At 43.5% G+C, this 20,197-nt stretch overlaps 1 protein-coding gene across 1 annotated transcript in view; it reads left to right on the top strand.

The window, feature by feature from the left end:
• The first annotated feature begins 3,137 nt into the window (after positions 1-3,137).
• LOC139760555 (uncharacterized) overlaps positions 3,138-20,197 on the top strand; it is a 59,275-nt gene continuing 42,215 nt past the window's right edge. The window contains exon 1 of the mRNA XM_071683887.1: positions 3,138-3,409. Coding sequence (XP_071539988.1) covers positions 3,347-3,409 — 63 coding nt within the window. The 5' untranslated portion in view covers positions 3,138-3,346. The remainder of the gene's footprint in view (positions 3,410-20,197) is intronic.

Genomic DNA, 20,197 nt, shown 5'->3' with positions numbered 1-20,197 from the left:
AAATTGGGTAAGACAGTGAAATGATATTTTGCGAAGTACCTGACGTGTAATCTTCTTAATGTCTTATTTATTTAACTTTCCTGAGAGAGCTAAGAAGAATGAGTTATTGGTTTACATTCTACAGTTAAGAAAAACAAATATTTATTTTTTGAAGTAACTGACTTGCCTTAGATACGACGTAAAGTTTAGAAAAAGCGCACTGCCGCTCCATTAATTAATTGCCTTAAAGTTACCCGGTAGCATAAAAAACCATTTTGCAACACAAACAAAACACTTCTTACTAAAATTAGAAAATGATCCGACGACGACAAATGAAAACTTGCAAGGTTTGTTGTATTTGTGTACAGAGGATGTGTTCCGCAGTCAGGGCGTCACGCGGCTCTCAAGGTTAAGTTGCCTGTTAATCTTGTTCACGGTTTTGTGTAGGTGGTTGGTCTTATTAATGAGTATCGACTGCTGAGTGGTTATTGACACACACACACACACACACACACAAAGAAAAATATTTATCATTAACAAGAATGAGATAGATTGTCCTGACGAAGTAATACATAGAGTTCTGATCATGACTGTAATGTAGTCAGCTTCATCAGGAAGCTTGGGGGGGGGGCCAACAGGTTGATGAGGTTATTTTGCCTTTAGCTGCCTCCACCACCCGACGAATCCCTGATATATTCAGGTGTTGAGGATGATAATTCTAAGACCACATATACTGTGTCCGTAGCCCGAGGTTTAGAGGAATTATATTCGTTGAATAAACTCTTTTAGGGGTCTCAATTTTGTGATGGACTTTAAGGTAGGCTGGGATTTCATGTCTTTCTTTTTTAGGCTGAAACTCTCTCAACAGTTCCTTCAGCTATTTCATTTCCTTTTAAGCAGAATCTGTGTGGGATTCTATGTGGTAAAGAGATAGACTTTTCACCGGTAACACACACTGTGACAATCTCGACTCGTTGCTTGTAGTTTATCGTTGGAAATATCGCAGCTCAAAAATTTCTGTGACTTTTCAGGCATTTAATATTTGATTTCGGGAAGTAATATACCAACTTCGGACGGATATCCAATATGTGGGTGGCGTGGACGCCACAGGCATGACGTGCGACATACCGTGAACGAGCGAGGAATACTGCTTACTGCGGGTCTGAACGAGAAGGCTACGCTACGGAATGTGGTGGATATGGGGTTCGTCGGGGTGTGAGGCACACGTCTAGTTTGAAAGTAAATATTCATAGTCAAGATTATGGTATCTTAGACTCATCCTGTTGTTCTTTATGTTAATGTACGTTTTCAGTAATGCGGTTAAAGATATCGTGATTCTTTGGCATTTAATAGTATGTGCTGCAGCTTAATACCTTCTTTCCACCTTAAGAAAACAATAACCCAACAACACGTATATCTACGTGTTGGTTTGGACATCAGATTGGAATATTCGAAAACAAAAAACGGAGTATTATAAATAGGGGTGATGGGCTCATCTTTATATCATAATTTCTCTTCTTGGGGTATTGTTTTCCCTGTTCAGATTCTTATATTTGAGATTATCAACGAACACATTACAGAGGCAAAGAAACAGATAGGCATCCTTTCACACCCCGTGTTTATAAGTTACCTTGGGGAGTGGAATTCTCAGTTGCACATAATTCGCTCGTTTGGTATCGTTCATGTGTTGCAACCCACCCAGTAGAGCCCACTAAATATTCAGTTAATTCACCAGTAACTCGAACATGATGAAATAAACTTTGTTCATGTGAATTTGACTTTACAGATTCTCGCTGATGGCCACTTAGCTGTCGATGGACATTAAATCCAACATGCATATACATGGAGTAAGAAATAAGAAAACCTTGCGTATGTGAAACGGAATGGGCCCAGTGTAAATTAAACAGAGACGTATAAGATGCAAATAAAAAATATTGAGAATATCTATAGTAAGACAGTTTGCTGACATGGTAAGTTACTTAGCTTAAAACATAGAATTCCTCACCACCAATAAGTGGAATAACTCCATATATCAAGGGAATATTGACCGTTGTTAATGGTTTGTTACATCGATTCACAGTTCAGTGTGTGAACTTTAATTACATATAACAAATTTACTCCACTCTGATAAACGATTTTAATGGTTCAGTTTGATGTCCCACCAGCGTATCATCTTTTTTCATTCAGATCCGTTCTGTGTCAGTTGACTCTGTCATATTCATCATCAAAATCAACATAAATTTAGCATTATTCTGTGATGCTGAAGGTGTACCGTCTTAAGATGTAAGGTCATGATTGTAAAACCGCGAACGTTGAAAGGATTTATATTATTTTGGCGTAATTGACAGATATGCTTAATATGAAAAAAAAAATAACGTCGGTTTGAAGTGTTGTTCTGATCGGTCGGTTGAAACCACTTTTTATTTATCTGCGAGCAACGCTGGAGCGAGTTAATGACGGCGACATCATTTTCAGATATCGCTCTGATTTGTTGGCAAGGGAGGGCGATGGCATGGGTAAGCGTACATAACCTACCCAGTCTAACTTTAGCCTGACCTTGGCTTCCTCCTGCTTTGGGGTAGGGGGAATCAAACCATGGGAAAACACTACCGACGCCGAGGCAAATGATGCCATATGGCAAAAATTCGGCCAGTCACTGTGATGATGGCCAAATAACCGTTACAAACCGTCTACCAGCTGCTCGCAAAAATGTCCAATACACATGATGCATTGGAAACTTGCGACAAACTTTTGCATTAATAAGTTTGAACCATTGCTACCAGGAAACAGTCCTCCTTACCCCGTGCGAACAAAGCAGCGTTAGTTTAGGGGTCTCACACATGCTTGGAAGTGTAAATCGATATTTGCCGAGTCGTGGTGCAATCTCTGAATTATTCATTCAGCTTGGACTAGCGTGAGTAAACATGGTGACGGCATCTCTGTCACTGACTCATTGTTAGCGTATGTGTGATCGTGACTCACCACTCACAGGAATTGAAGCATGTCGAGAAATTGATCGATCCTGAGCACGGTGGAGTTTTCCCACAACGGTGGGGGGGAGGGGGAAACAAAGCGACCATGGTGGCAACACGCTACAGACGGTCAGCCTCTGGTCTGGTCCGCTGTTACCCTCGGCGTTAGTTTCCCTCCAACCGTCAGCGAGTGAGGAGTGTGGCGCCGCTCGCTAACCTCACTCACTGGACAAGCTTCTTTGAGCTGCGTAGTTTGTTTGGGGCTTCCTTGGTTAAACTTCAGTGTGGTGCCTTTCTAAAATGGATGTGAAGCTGTTAAGATTCAGTGGTGTTACCTGATAGTGTTTCATGCATCACCGAATGTTACGAACTCTGTAGTAAGCAGTGGCAGATTAATGCCCATCACTGAAATAATGAAGTACGATATTAAGGCCGATCTAACAAGTTATTCAGTGGAGGTAAGATCTTTGATAGATGAAGTTTGTTAGTGTAAAGTAAGAGAATGTTTTCAAAAGCAGTGAAACGCTCGTAGAGTGAGCACTTACATATGTACTGTGTCTTGAGAATCATATCCCATCTCTGTATTTTCTTTATTTGTAGCGACCATCTTGAAAGAATAACTCAGATATTTGCAGCAAAAGAAGAAGAACAAAAAGGTTACGCTGTGAGAACACAAGACTAACTAACCTTGTAATAAGGGCCCGGTGAAGTTAACGTTTCAGACAGTCGTAATGATGAGCCAGAATGACCTCTGGGGCGATGGATTCTGCTTGCTTCATCTCTATTATCTCCCATGATGCACAATTTGCAGTGTACATGTAATCTCAGCGAAAGGGGCAATTCAATCATGTTGATGAGCTTCTCCGGTCGAATGGATTCACTTTGCAGTTTGTTGAGATTTATGAAAGCGTTAATGTATACTTACTGTCCAGAGATTTTAATTCTCCTTCCTACATGAACACCCAGAAGCAAAAAATCATTTGTGTACTCTTGAAAGTATGCGTTAAAGAATGTACGTACACACACACAACACACACACAACACACACACAACACACACACACACACACACACACACACACACACACACACAAATGTTATTTCTCTTTGAAACACTCTCTCTCACACACACACATATACCATGTTGCACACAAAAAAAATATTTGAAAAACAAACACAAAATCAAAAGAGCCATAACAAACAGAGTAAAACAATAATCACACATAGATACGTTCAAACAACAAACAATAACCGTGTGTAGATACAGTCAGAAACAACAACCTAACAAAATACGCCCAGTTTGATAAACAGAACAACACACACACACACACACACACACACACACACACACACACACACACACACACACACACATAAATATACATCGTCAGTCAGTGACAGAATCTCGTAATTGCTTTGGCGATCCGGATGGCATGTTCTTGGCGGCGGTCGATTTACAATGACACAACCGATTTCCTCCCGCTCCTGTGATAAGCCATATATCTGGAACCAAACAGTAACGCCAGTGAGCAGTCAGAAGTTCCCTGAAAATATCTTGTATGCTTTCTTTATATATATATATATATATATATATATATATATATATATATATATATATATATATATATATATATATATATATATATATGTTTGAGTGACGTGGCTATGGCAAAATATCCCCTACTCAAAGCTACCTTGGGTGAAAGGATAAAGGAAATTATAAATTAATTAGGGTTCTGCTGGTGTTTGTAGACGTGACTGTTGAATGCAGAAAGGTTATAGGATGAAGGAAAGAAGAAAGATGGAAGAGAAAATCATGGGTGTTCTAGGAGAGGAAAGCGTAGCATCTTGGTCAAACTCGAGTTGTTGGTCTCCACACAGAAAGTGTGGGAAGCAGCAGCCAGACCCGTACTTTGGGTCCTACCCATGGTAGAAAGGACACACGCTGACAGCTCACGAGAGTAGTAGCCAAGATAATGCCTGTAGAAGAGGAAGAGGCAGCGACATCGTGGCGTATTGAAAGGGGTGGTTAGAGAGACGGTGATACAAGGGACAGTGATGAAACGATTTTTTTATTCCACTTTCTCATAGTTGAGTACGAACGTCCACTAGAGATGTATGATACTGGGATGATGAATAAAATCCATTGAGACGTGAAAAAGTTGTTTGCCTGAAAAGTGCTTGTTTCCTGTGGAACTACCCAGGCTTTTGTGAAATAGGCTTTGTGGTGTTCATTATGAGGGGTATCCGGATGGAGTGGAGGATATGGATGGCCCAATATGTTTATGTTATTGCAGGGTTAAAGTTCAGGGTTTTTAGATTAAACCGAGGGAAATGACGCACATATGGGGAGAAATTGTGTTTTAGCATTGTTTATTTCAGTCATGTGACTGGTTCCACATTCAGAGATGACAGGGGAAACATGTTCAGGACAAGAAAGAGAACAGTTATTAGAAGGACGAGAGGAAAAGCAAGTTGAAGTATGTAGTGTGAAAGAATCAGCACAAAAGTGAAGAGCGTTAGAATTTGAAGAGAGATCACTTATGGAGGAGAAAAAGATAGTAGGCGACAGCACAGAACCTTGCGAGACACCGCTGTGGATAGGATAAAGTGGAAAAATCATTTCATCAATGACTTCTTCAGTGGAACAACTACTTCTCTTTCAGAACGTGTGCTTGACTTTACGCAGCTTTGCAATGAATCCGTGCAGAAAAGAAAGTAGAGTGGAATTCAGGATAGTAACGAGTTTCATAGGCTAATTCGCTCTGTACCTGATGGCGACAGGCAAACCATGAACTGGGGGGAAAAGATACATCAGAAGAAAGGAAACCAGAGCCCCTGTCCATAGCTAAGCTTCATAGCCCATTCCATGATTTACTCTGACTGCATCACATGCTTTGAATCAGACTTCTGATAGCGCGTGGAAGCCCTCCCTTCCACCCATACCACATCGCTTCAATTCATTGTATCCCATGCATGCCTCTCACCATCCTTAATATTGCGACTACGGTACCTCAAGGCTTTGTCACTCCATTCCTCACTCTCCTCATTTACCCCCTTCACCTTCTCAGTTACCCACGTTTCCTTGCTCCATCCACTTCTGACATGTAGATCCTCTTAGTCAACCTTTCTTCACTCATCCTTTCCACATGTCCAAACTAGTTCAACACACCGTGATTAGCTCTGTGTATGAGTGGGCTGACCATCTCACTCTACACTCATTTCTTGTGCGACCAATGTCCCTTTTACCACATACTGTCCTCAGGCACTTCATTTCCAACGCCTCTACCATCTACAAGTCTTTTGCTTTTAGGGCCCAAGGCTCGCATGCACACAACACCTTCGAAATTACCATACCTTCAAACATGGCCACCTTTACCCTAACGGACACTGACCTCCCCTTCCACACACTTGTCACTTGACGTCGGATCTTATCCCCCTCCTTCCACCTTGTGACTCACTTCAACTCTCATAGTTCCATCCGCTACCATGTTCACTTCCAGATACCTAAACTCTGTACTTCCTCCTACACACACACACACACACACACACACACACACACACACACACACACACACACACACACACACACAACGTTTCTGTAATGTGTTCCTCGGGCAGTTTTATCATATTTTGAAAACGTTTGTAAGATCGAGTTTCTGTTTGATGTAGGAAAAAATTGCAGTTCATCTTAGAAAGCTCTTTTATGAAGGGACCTTGTCACACGCACAGCTGGTTTTCCTTTTGTGCAAGACGCTTAGATTCATATTACATATATATACAACCTTACCTTAAGCATTTTCAGTCTGTTTTATATTTAACGCAGACTCTCATTGTTATGAATGAGAGAGAGAGAGAGAGAGAGAGAGAGAGAGAGAGAGAGAGAGAGAGAGAGAGAGAGAGTGAGAGAGAGAGAGAGAGAGAGACTGTAAGAATTTATCTTCCGAGAGTCGCCGTTGCGATAAAGATTAAGTCATGACCCTGCTGCTGAACTAAGGACTCTGTTCTATATTCAGAGTGTACTTCTTGCTTCCGGGGATATTTATGGTCCTCTAGAGCTCCTACTGATGCTCCTGCTCCTCCTCCTGCTGCCTTACTTAGTCTGTAAGTTCTTGACTGTAAACGACCTTCAAGCAAAGCGTAAACTGTTAGCTTATTCTGAACTTGAACAAGGCTTCCTCGTCAGATTTTGGAACGACTCTCTCCCTCTCACTTGTCTTCGTACCTCTTTACGTACTCGACGTCAACAGCTGTACCAGTCGTAAATTGCTGATGTCACTCCGGTTCAGATAAACTGGTTACCGGTGTAGATAACGGGATAGTGGGTGTTCCTCTGCAAGTAGGTATGCTGGGAGACTCATTTGTTTTCCCTGATGATGGAGGAGATGGTTGTGGCGGGAGGTAGGGAGGTACGGAAACTGCCAAAATAACATGTTGCCTTACCAAAAATACACCTTTTTTTCTGGATATACCAAATGAAAATGAACTGCCAACACCGGGGAAAAAATATAGATCTCTGCCACGCTTGGATGTAACAAAATACGTTCCCTCTTTTTTTTTTTGGCTCACATTTTGTCCAGCACGACTGTTATACTTGGTCTACCTCCCTCACTCCCTCCCTCCCTTTGGCTCCCCTCCTACGATCGCTCTCCCTGCTCCCCGCTGAGTGCGCTTCCATGCTTCTAACCTGGACAGGGGAGGGGAGATTCCTCGTAGGGCTCTCGTGGTGCGTTCGACCCGCATTGTGTCTGACCACTTCCATCCAGGCGTGCTGGAAGTTAGTTTCTGGACTTTAAATCGTACGTATTGTTAGGGGTGGACCCATGGGTCCGTCGTGATAAGAATACCAAATCGTGTCAATCTCTTCGTTCTTGTCTGCGTCAGGAATCACAAAGTCCTCGGACGTTGATGACCCGCAACTCTGTGGGTGTTGACGTCGTCCAGAAAAAGCAAAAAAAGAAGGAAAGAAAATATTTGTATTATGATGGAATTTCGTAGGCTTGCGACTCATGGTTGGGTGTTAATGATTATAAATGTTATAACCGCCCCTCATGACGTAGTATGTAATTTTTAATGGGCGCAACGAGGGCCAATTGAGCTCGGTAAATGACTGGTGATAACGCTGGGAAATTCTGGCTTGCGAGCAAGGTTTGCTCCCTGACTTGACTAATGGATGGATTATGTGATGTCTTACGATTCCGTCGATTTCATTGGGAAACGACAAACCGCAGCAAGATGATACTCCTCTCTCTCTCTCTCTCTCTCTCTCTCTCTCTCTCTCTCTCTCTCTCTCTCTCTCTCTCTGTCTCGTACCGTTGCTCCTGCGACTCATGTAGCTGTCTTTCTTGTTCTTTTGCAACCCCCTCACGTGGGCTGCCTGGCTTTCAGTTCACAAACATACATACACTCTTTCCATCTTAAACATACTGCCTGCAGCATGTTCAGGCACGCGACTCGTTCTTTCATAACTCGGGTGTTTTCCCTACGGTGAGTGCTACGCGCCAGCCCTGCCATTTGGCATGACTTCGTCGTGAGTACTCTGTCTCCTGCTAGGTAGTAGGTGGGTGTACTACCCACCTTGGTGTCGGTACGGTTAGTGACGACGGTGCTTCAGTGGCTGTCGTGTTCGTATCCTAGACCCAAATTACTATTTCCTTTATCTGCCTCATAGACACTCGGGTTGCTAGCACTCACTGCACAAACACACACGCACTCTCTCAGTCTTACATATAAAACTTGACAACGCATAACTCACACGACTCGTTATTCTTAACGACATTTTCCTGTGGTGACCGCTACGCGCTCGCCCTTCCTTTTGGCAATATCTCGCCCAAGGTTCAGTAGGTTTCTGAGATAGTGTTGGGAAAGTCTGGCTTACAAGCTCTGTAGCTTGACAAATGGACGGATTACATGATGTTCTAAGATTGTTGTATTTAGTTGCTAGACAGCAGACCCCAGCTAGGCTATACTATCTCTTTGTGAGCACGAATCAGTAACCTGCCTCACAGTAAAATCCTTTAGGCAGTCGTTGGTAAATAGGTAGTTAGGCACACACACACACACACACACACACACACACACACACACACACACACACACATACACACACTCTCTCTCTCTCTCTCTCTCTCTCTCTCTCTCTCTCTCTCTCTCTCTCTCTCTCTCTCTCCATGGTGGACAGCTTTGTAACCCTGAGCTCTTCATTGTAGCTCCCTCCTCTTGATTTAGTTACTGTCTCTCGTTTCCTCTCTGTACGCGCTCAATCGGATCTTTGTGCCTCTTTAGGTTCGGTGACTAGACTTGAGAGGCATAAACCGGTTTTGGTCTGATATACGTTGTGAATAGCATGCTGGTCATATTCTTATCCGTATACTTGAATGCGATTCTAATATTTGCCAGCAAATAAGCTGCTTCCTTTACAGGTCTTGGATTCAGCTCTGGGGACGGAATAGGCACAATGCCGACCCTAAGGTCTCTTTCACACACATGATCCTGTAAATTTACTTCTCGCTAGGTAATCGCACAGAGGCTTTCTTTCACTCTGTCCCATCCTCGTTACCCTGCACTTACTTGGATCCAGTATCATCATCCCTGTATCTGGTCAACTTCGGAGGATGTCTTGGTCCCCACGTAAGCTGATGTAGTTATCATTATTCCTCACTTCTCTCATGGCTTTGGCAGATTCCTGTAAACATGCGTAGGTAGGAGTCCAGCCCGTCAGGCAAGTCGTGTACATACGACAGGAACAGTAGTGGGCCTAAGACCTAACCCTGCTGCACGCCACTTTTGAATCCAGCCCACTTCGAGGATGTGCATTTTACCAGCGTCCTTTTGCTCCCTTCCACAAAGATAATCATCAAGTCAGTGAAGGAGTCTTGTACTTATTCCTGCCTCTGACTTTAGCTTCTTTATCAACTTGGCGATGGGATGGCAGTCCAGGAATACACAGGAACATCCATTCCTCTGACCAGGATGAAAGTCACACTCATAAAAGTCTAGAAGGTTGGCAACACCTGACCTACCTTGCCTGAAGCCAGGTTTGCCTCCCACTTCGGTTGTATCTTCTTTGAAGTAATCGTTTCTGGTTTCTCATTATATTTTCTGGTATTTTACAAATCGCGCTTATTAGGGATGCCTGTCTGTAGGTCAATGTAGTTTAGTGTTTACATGTCTGTGTACGAATACTGCTACTGATACTACTACTACTACTACTAGCAATATTAGTGGCAAACATAACTAAAATGACTGTAGCCAAAGACTGATAATGTAAAGAGAAAACGTGTAAGATAGTGACAAAGTCTGTTTATTATTTGGGTTGGTCCTGTAGCGATGAATGCGAGCTGGTATGGGTTTGATACAGTTGTGGTGCCGAAGTGCGTCTCGATGACGAGGTATCTGAGGTTGAGGGACGAGACTGTGGCGTAGTTGGTACAATTTCCCTCACCACAATCTGTTAAATGTGAGGTGCAGGTGATGGTGGGAAACGAGTCGGGTGGTGGGAGGCAGTGTGTAATTAGGAATTTGTAATTAACTATTTGTATGTATGGCGAGGGACTTTCTACACTGGTGGGACACAGTATGCAGGGTTGTTGGACATCATACTTTTCTTTTTTTCTTTTTTTTATCGATTACCACTGAACTCAGTTCTTCTCATACGTTAATCCATTTGTCCACTTCTCTGTTGCTTATAGCTTAAAGTTACGTAGGAAGGTACAAAGTAAATGTCAAAGCACCTGTATTAATATGATGAAGGGAGGAAGGGGAGGAGAGAGATAGAGAGAGAGAGAGAGAGAGAGAGAGAGAGAGAGAGAGAGAGAGAGAGAGAGAGAGAGAGAGAGAGAGGTGGAGAGTGAGGGAGATTGTGTGTGAGAGGGGTCAGCAGGAAGGAGCGCGTGTGGAATTGTGCAATGTTTAGGTTACATGAAGAAGATTATGTACGTGCCAAGCTGCTGGCTTGAGGGACACCCGCACACACACACACACACACACACACACACACACACACACACACACACATACACACACACATATAGGGAGAGATTTAAACCCCAGTCTGCTCTTCTCCCATCCATCCCCTCTGGCTATTGTTTCCTGTATGTAGTATACGTGTGTATGTATTAGTGTATGGGTGACCTGGTTTCCTACGCTGACTTCGTTATACGACCGTCTCTTATCATGAACAACTACATACATTGTGTCCTCCATTTGGTTTCTGTATACCTAACGTCTCCGTAACCACAAGCATGGTCCATGTATTTCTGAATATCAACAACGATTAAGTGGGATATTCCTTCTATAATTCTCGAATATCCTTCACTATTCCCCTCGGTGGGACTTTCTTTTGCCAGGATTAACGTTAGAGGCTGCGCTGTTCGTACTGGGTGATGAAAGTCTTATCATCACAAGTTTGTCTCTTTTAGCTCTCTCTCCTCGTGTCTTTGTGCACCACTGTCAGTCTCCCATGACCTGAGGTTCTTTATAACAGTATGTGTTTATAGTATGGAGGTAGATTTTGTTACGTGTTCAGTATGCTGCACTACTTGTTCTATGTACTTTACTACATGTTCTGTGAACTTTGCTACATGTTCTGTATACTTTACTACATGTTCAGTATACTTTACTACATATTCAATATACTTTACGACATGTTCAGTATACTTTACAACATGTTCAGTATATTTTACTACATGTTCAGCACACTTTTCTTCTTGATCTGCTTCAAGTTGTTTTTGTGAGACAAGCTGCATGGTAAGACGCAGTCTCTTAACTTGAAGAGGAAGAAAAAAATACGAATTTACTTCCATGAGAAGAGTGATGAGAGAGCGTAAAAGAGACAGGCAGACAGAGAGGTAAAGGGTGAAAATGAGAGAGGGAAAGAGACCAGCTGTTTGATAGAGAGCCGGAGAAGATGAGAGAAGGGAAGGGGTACAAAAGTTGTGTGTGTGTTTGTGTGAGAGAGAGAGAGAGAGAGAGAGAGAGAGAGAGAGAGAGAGAGAGAGAGAGAGAGAGAGAGAGAGAGAGAGAGAATAACTGAGAGACGGGAAGAGACAAACAATGGGATAGGGGGAGAAAGTGAGAGAGGGGAAAAGAGAAAAACAGAGAGAGAGAGAGAAGGGGAGAAAATGAAATGGTAAGAGAGAGAGAGAGAGAGAGAGAGAGAGAGAGAGAGAGAGAGAGAGAGAGAGAGAGAGAGAGAGAGAGAGAGAGATGGTGATCACCCAAGAATAACTGACAGTCGCCTTGACCAAGCTTTAGGCATCGTGGATGAGAAAACTTTTTCATAAAAATGGTCAAAAATCACTTAGCCTCGGCCGTTAAAAATTGCTCAGAGCTTATTACGTGAGGTGGCTTGAGGGGCGTAACTGGTGTAGAAGTTAGTGCGGTTATGTGCCTACCATTAGGAAAAGTACGACTCTATCTTCCTCCTCGCCCCTGGCCATTTGCATATATAATCTGCTTAATAGAGCCGACTGCGGACGTGTTACACGTGTGTGTCTTTTAATTGTTCGACGTTTTGATGTTCCTTTAATGAGGAACCTTTGCGATTGTTTTCAAAACAGTTCATAAGTAATGACCCTATTTACATATGTCTGGAGGCAAGTAAAGAGAGAGGAGGAGGAGGAGGGGGGAGGGGGTGGGTCGGGTAGGGAAAATGAAAGAGGAGACAAAGGAGAAAATGAGAAAAGGGAAGAGAGGACATGCAGGGGTCCCGGGTTCAATTCTGGCCGTTTTAGGTTTATATATATATATATATATATATATATATATATATATATATATATATATATATATATATATATATATATATATATATATATTTGTATGTATATATATGGATATTGAACCATCATAGATATCTTTTAAAGTAGTGGACATGAGTGTGACGAATTTGAATTCTGATGAGCCTAGCAAAATGTCCTTTATGAATTATTGGACTTCACGATTCGAAGTAATTAAGTTGAATGAATAATTATTCCCTGTTGGACCGTCAGTTTTTATTTAACTAGGTTGGCTGGATATGAATTAACGTTAAACGAAGCATATTTAACCGAGAAGTAACTGTATTAGTAATGATACGCAATTTTTACCTAATTTACGTATTGAATTATTTACCTCCATTCATTTTGCGTAGTTTTACTATCAAATTATTTACCTCTAATAATTTTGACCTAATTTGCTTATTAGATGATTTAGCTCAATTCATTTTCTCCTCCATTCATTTGTTCAAAGCCAGCTTGTAGTGGTATATGCCATCTCTCAAAGGTTGAATATGAATGAGTCATTGTCTCTCAAATTAGCTCTGTTCATTATCGTAATCGTTTGTTGAATATTAGCTTATGGTGTTATATTCCAACTCTCAGAGAGTGGCTATGACAGTGTCATACTCTCTCTCAGATTTAGAATGACAGTGTCAAGGTCTGTCAGATGTTTAGTGTGGTAGTGTCGGTGTTACAGTCTCTCATGTGTTGATTGTGACTGTGGAAAGTCTCCCACAAGTTGAATATGACAGTGACAGTCTCTTGCACGTTGATAATGACGCTGATAAAGTCTCGAACACGTCGAATATAACTGTGTCAAAGTCTCTTCATGTTGAATATGACAGTGACAAAGTCTCTCATGCTGAACATGACAGTGTCAAAGTCTTTCATGTTGTATATGACAGTGTCAAAGTCTCCCATGTTGACTACGACAGTGACAAAGTCTCGCACACGTTTAACATGGCAATGTCAAAGTCTCTCACACGTTGAAAATGAGTGTGGAAAAGTCTCCCACACATCGTTGAATATGACAGTGACAGAGGCTTCACTTTTTTGTGTGTGTCATCAGCAGCAGGAGTTGTGACTCAGTGTGTCAGCAACAGGAGCAGCAGCAGCTGCAGGCGTTGTGGCTCAGCGTGTTGTGAATATTGTGTGCCTCGTGTGGGACGTCAAGAGAAGCGACTAACGTTCGTTAATAACGTTCGTGACAGCGGCTGTCAGCTCTGGCTGCCATCACCTGAGTGACCACAAGGAAACCCGCAGCCCAGAACACGGTCCTTATTAGGTCTTCCCTGACGGTAAGGACGCGCTCCGTCCTTGACAGCAACGCTTGACCAGTCCCGTCCAGCCCTTGATAGGCTCGATTAGGTTTTCTTTTTTCCTTTTGTTTTTCCCGGAGGAGTATTTTTTTTTATACGTATTGTGGGCACTGAAAGCCCCCCCACTCAGCCACCCACCCAGCCACCCGGTCCCCCAACTACTGCTATTAACTGTTGTGTTCTCTTTTTTTTTCTTTTTTGAACCAGTCATGTTATTAGTGATGGTTCGAGACTTTTATGCCAGACGTGGGACACAATTTTTAGCCTCTTTTTGATTTGCATTTTTACTGACAAATTGGCACCCTCGTGGCACCGGCGGCGGCTATATAAACTCCGGGCATCACGCTCCGCCGCAGGAGAAGTATTTCACAGTGGAGGCATTAAACGTCACATTACGCAGGGGAGGTTGCCGGCGTCGGTATGGGTGGCCAGCCAGGGACGTCGGAGGCGGAGGTTGGGGTTAGAGGGAGAAAAACAAGTGGTGGAAGGGGAAAGGATGGTCGAGATGTGTGTGTGTGTGTGTGTGTGTGTGTGTGGGGGGGGGGGGGGGGCGAGCGAGGTGATGCTCTTTCCTGGGTGATAAGTGTGTGTGGAGGGGGAGAGGGAGAGAGAGGAAGTATAGAGAGCGCCGAGCGCCGGGAACTGAGGGATGATAAGAGAAATTGTTCTGGACGGGAAGGAAAGTTAGAGAGGATCCCGGGGACTCGCTACTCTGAACGATGAGGAAAACTTGTAGGAGGAAGCGTTTTGTCCGGGGGCGTGAGGGGCTGTGGGGGAGGGGTGTGACTGCCGAGGGTGTTGGGGGAGGGATGGCCGAGGCTGTGGGACAGTAGAGGTAGTTGGACAGTAGACGCGGTGGGACAGGAAGTTGTCTGTTGGATGACTTGGGAAACAGGGACGCCATGTATCGCCATCAGGGGAAGAGGGGCTGTTTATGTGTGTGTGTGTGTGTGTGTGTGTATGTGTGTGTGAGGAGGACCTTAGGGGCCTGAGGAAGAGCGAGACAGTTATTGGGAGGGGGAACAAGATTGCTCATACTGGTGAATGGGAATATGGAGGGCTGAGAACGGTGGGGGCTGATTGTCTTCAGGCGGGTGGGTTGGGCCGTGGAATCTTTTTATAAAGGAAATGGTTAGGTATTTATCATTTGTGTCTTTTGTACTTTTCACTCTGTGTGGAAAGGGGAGGCGTTGAGTGCCATTAAGAACTATTAAATGGTTTACGGGGCGTATAGGCGTAAAGTTGAGCAGTTGGACTTGGACCATTATGGTTAGGTGTGGTGCTAGGTCGCCTAGTGTGGCAAGAGACAGGAATGTGGAGGTGGCCAAAGACTGTGACATTTATGAGGGACGTGATGGAGCTACTTTGCAGGGGAGAACTGGGTTACTCTTACACGTTCGAGAGACTGATGGCTGTATCCTACTGTAGAGGGAGGTAACCTGAAGGGTATAGCCTTAGATAGGGAAGGGGGTTAGTAGCATACTGTAGAGGTACCCCCCTGCAAAACAGGTTTACTTAAAATTTGCGAGGAGCTTTTAGGACATGACATGAAAACTGGGTTCTTAAAAAAAAAAAAAAAGAAAGCCTTCGTTATCCGCCAAAACTTACAGGGGTAACATTAAATTAATATCTTTTAAACTATAACTTTTTCTCCTCCAGTAATTCAACAGTGAACGCCCCTCCTGGGGGTATAAATTCTCAGATATAATGTTTCGTAGAACAGCACTACTTTAAGAAGCTTCCACACGGTTTAATGTTACTCTTTGTTGCGGGAGATCCTCTTTCATAATGAATTAGCCCAAGCAAAGTTTCTTTTTTTCTGAGCGGGGGTAAGGTGGAGGGGGAGCTTGTATTCAAGTAATAGCTTCAGAAAATAAGGCTCAGCGTATAAGATTCTGAAGAGGCATAATGGGAATATTAAACCTCACTGACGTGAGTATTGCTGATGGAGAATATCGTAGGGAGAAAATTTGGATATGTGAAGTAAATGGTAATTTGCGACGGAGAATGTTCCGTTTATTGAAAATGGGAAATACGTTTTTTTTCCCCCGTAGTCCTTCCGATTTTCTGCGGCTGATCACGGAGAACTTGGCATGCAATCCACTATCAGCATTCAGTCCACGTACAGCACACAGCCCTTACACAAGCAGTGTTCCCACCTACAACTGTTACTCCAGCCACAGCACAGCACCCACCGCACTTACCCTGCCCACACCTGTCTGTTCACCCTCTCCTCTCCGTCCACCCTCAGCTTTCAGTCCACTTACATTTCTCACTTTCTCAGTAAATCAAGCCCCCCTTCCTCCTCCGACATTCCCTAACACCCAGTCTATTCAGAGCATTAGGAGCACACAGCACCGGCTCTGCCCAGCAGCATCATAATCTAATCCACTCACAGAACTCACTTCGCCGACAGACGCCAATCCACTCGCTGCACTTGGACCATCCACAGCATCTGGTCCTTCCGGATGCCAAAAACATTTATCAACTATCCACCTTTAACGTATGGTCCATTAATGGAACATAGTCCGCCAAATAATGATAATCAACCAGTCCAGTCCACAGAATCCACCCAACATTGATAGTCAACCAGTCCAACCCACAGAGTTCAGTCTACTCTCCTGGTTCTCGTATCCTGTCTCTACTTACATACATTATGAATGAACCATAACTGTCCTCCAGTTTGTATCTTCGTCACATACCATCCGTTCAGCGGGTCTATTTCTTTTCCAGGCACCTCCAATGCCTATTTCATTCAGCACTGTGTTCACCTGCAACATGTACACCATCCACGCGTCACCCAGCCCTGTACCAACCAGTGCGACCACACCCACAACCACACATTGAACTCAGCTAAACCGTTAAATCCACACAAAGAACCCAGCTCACGCAACATCGCCAGGGTCCCAAGAGCTGTAAGTCTCCCTCCCCCACCAGTAAATAGGCGGTACACAGCATGGCACCCTGTTTATCTCCAGCATTTACTCCACCCATATACCGCAGTACGACAACAGCGCTCGGCACACGCACAATCCCCTGCACTAAATCTGTGTAGATTAACAAATGCATTTACTGTGACTAGTTCACTTACAGCTGTTCACTCGCAGCATCCAGTCCACCCGTGGCGGTCCAGACACACAATGCAGTGCACTGACAATACACCTACAGCATCTGATCCACCCATTCCATCGACTGCTGGTCATCCAGAGCGTCTAGTCCATCCACAGCCGTCCACAAGCAGTGTATCGACTATCTACAACACCTATTTCACCCTAGTTTTGTCCACCCACAGCATCCATCCCACCCACAGTATCCACCCCACATATGATGGTATCCAGCATGCCCACAACATCACGACCTCTTCCAGCGACCGAATTCCTCGCGTGCTCCACTCCGCCGTCTTAGTCTTCAGCAGTGTAGAGGCAGGAGGAGGGAGGAGGCAGCCGGGCGCGACAGGCAGCTGCTAGTGACACTGGAACTGTTTGTTTGCTAACTGTTGCTCCGGCACTGGCTGACAGTAAGGGCGAATACCCACGTACTTCCTGAGCATCTGCGCTAATGGATGGAGCAGGAAGGGAAATATACACGAGAGATATGTTGATTTCAAGCATTGTTGTAAGTGATTCATTTAGGTGCACGAGGCATCCGGTTCTTGTTGGTAATATTTGATCTCACGTGGTTCCCCTTTCCATTCGCTCAGTTCTTCGTTTGCTTAATACATATGTTGCTCCTCTGCAAGCTTGTGGGTATTCTCTGAGAGAGAGAGAGAGGGGTAGGGGGACAATGAAGATATATATATATATATATATATATATATATATATATATATATATATATATATATATATATATATATATATATATATATATATATATATATATATATGTAATTCTGTTATCTATATCAATGTTTTGTAAACTTTCTCTCCCCACTGTACTCTCTTTTAATCGTTCCACAACCGTTCCCTTCACACATCCATTTCACGTTAACACTCCATGATTTATGTTATGAGTCACTCCCTGTACAATAATATATCTCCATTTAGTTCCCTCATTCCTCACTCTAGCCATTCTCCCAACTCCACACCCACCTCTCGGAAAATCCATCTCGGCTCTTGGCACCGAACGAGCCATTCTCCCGCTACAGAGCAATGTTTCACTAAACAACAGTGTGGGTTGCACCCGGGTTTTTTTTTTTTTTTGTGATAACAAACCTCTCCCCCAAGACTGCTTCCAGTTTTTCCCTTCATTACTCTTCTTGAAGTTGTGGCAACTGTCTTTGATATCCCTCCATTTCATCGTTCTTGTTTGAAATATGACCCAAATATTCAAGATCTCCAGTTTTTTTTTTCATTCCGTTGACTCACCACTCTCAAACATTCGCTCTGTTGTTATTTGAAGTGACGTTTGATTTTAGTTTCTCATCCACAACCTTGATTGGTGTATGTGATCCTCCATGTTAACTCGTCTCTTAATCAACTGTGATTTCTTTTACTCTTTCCATCATCATTATTGCAATGGCTCTTACCTCGCATGCTTTAGCAAATTTGAAACCTTGATTAAAAAGTATATTTATTCTATATCATTTCTCCATCATAACGTGATTAAAAAAAAACATTTCTTTTTTCTTCTTTCTTTCTCCACGTTACTTTCCTTACCTGTAGTTACACGTATTGCTCTGAAAGCAGCTGTGTTATACTCTCACCACCTTCCCTGTTAAGCTTCATTAGCCGTAGGAACCGTACTTTACTTCCCTTCCTGTTATTGCTCTCCCTCCTCCAGGTGGTCGTCTAGGTTATGATGATCCTCCCTTATATTCTTACTTCCATCCGTATCATCTTCATCTGTATGGCTCTATGTTGATAAATCTTGAAGACATTCCCTCCTCCTTTACGATATTAACTTCCTAAGCTTACCATTAGGCACGCGTGTCTTTTTCTTTTCTTCCAGTTTAATTCTAGTTATGCATTTTGCCAGACATACTTTTTCCTTTCACAGGATTGCACTCTTCTCTTTCCTTCACATTATTTTCTTTCCCTCGCGGCGGTCGTTCAGGGTACCCTTTGAAAGCGATGTAGTCATGAGAGTTCGTTTTTCTTTTTAACGCTATGATCAGTGGCAGAGTCGTCGAAGCACTTGTATCGCGCATATGCGCCCAACGAGAGCGACACTTCTGAGGAAGGCGAAGCGTTAGCGTCCCGTCTCTGTGTCATGTGGGTGTCACCATGGGCGAGATAATGAGACTGGGGAGACGAGGCTTATCAGAAGCGTACGTTCCTCCGACGTTGGAAGAGGTCCACGAGTCAAGAGAATGAGATGTATTGGGTTTATTGGGTTTGTGAGTGATTATGCTGTGCTGTCAGATCGAAAGTTGGGGTGAAGTTAAAGGCAAGATCCAGAAAGGTCTTGTATTTCTTTAGTTTATGATGAATAAAGTAGAGAATAGTGACGGGTCATTGTTTGGTAGAGGACGTCTTAACATTATAAAATTGCTGAGGGTCTGTAGAACTTGCGTTGTCTGTGTAAATCCAATTAAACACAAAACTTTCGCTAAGTTGGGTGGTAATTAGGTGGTGACTTTGGGTCATCAAGCGATCGCGAGCATGCTGACGTCGATACCAGGGAAATTTGCTAAGTTGACGAATCATCGGGAAGTGATGATTGCTAAGAAGTACAGATATCGGAGCAGAGGCGGGGTGAGTCTTGTGTAGACTGGAAATCCTTGTAAATATTCAAGTAACTCAATGGTTATAGTGGAGCGCTTTACCTTGAGTCTGTATGACCATTTAGTGATATGGTTTCATGCATATATTGTGTGAACGAAAGGGCTGGTGAATATTGGCTGGAAAGTGGGTGGTGTCAGGATGGAGAAGTCCCTGGCAGATGGTGGCGAAGTGATTGTCAATATGTTGAAGAAGTTCTTCATTAGGAAGGTAATTAACGCTGGGGAAAGGAGGAAGTCTGTTTGTTCAGACATCCCAAGTCTTTGTTTCCCGTATTGTTAGCTGTTGTGTGGGGGTCGTGCCAGGTGTCGAGGCATGGCAGGTTATAAGATTTCTCGGATGTGTTTGCGTTGCGAATTATTCCGTGACAGAGACGGCCTTGCAGAGGTTAGTGTTGTGGTGTAAGGCCTTGGTCTCGTTGCCACATTAGTCCCCTCATGCGGGATGT

Source organism: Panulirus ornatus, chromosome 37 (genome assembly GCF_036320965.1).
Source record: "Panulirus ornatus isolate Po-2019 chromosome 37, ASM3632096v1, whole genome shotgun sequence".
In the NCBI taxonomy this organism is placed as follows: domain Eukaryota; kingdom Metazoa; phylum Arthropoda; class Malacostraca; order Decapoda; family Palinuridae; genus Panulirus; species Panulirus ornatus.
This window is presented reverse-complemented; position numbering and strand designations above follow the sequence as displayed.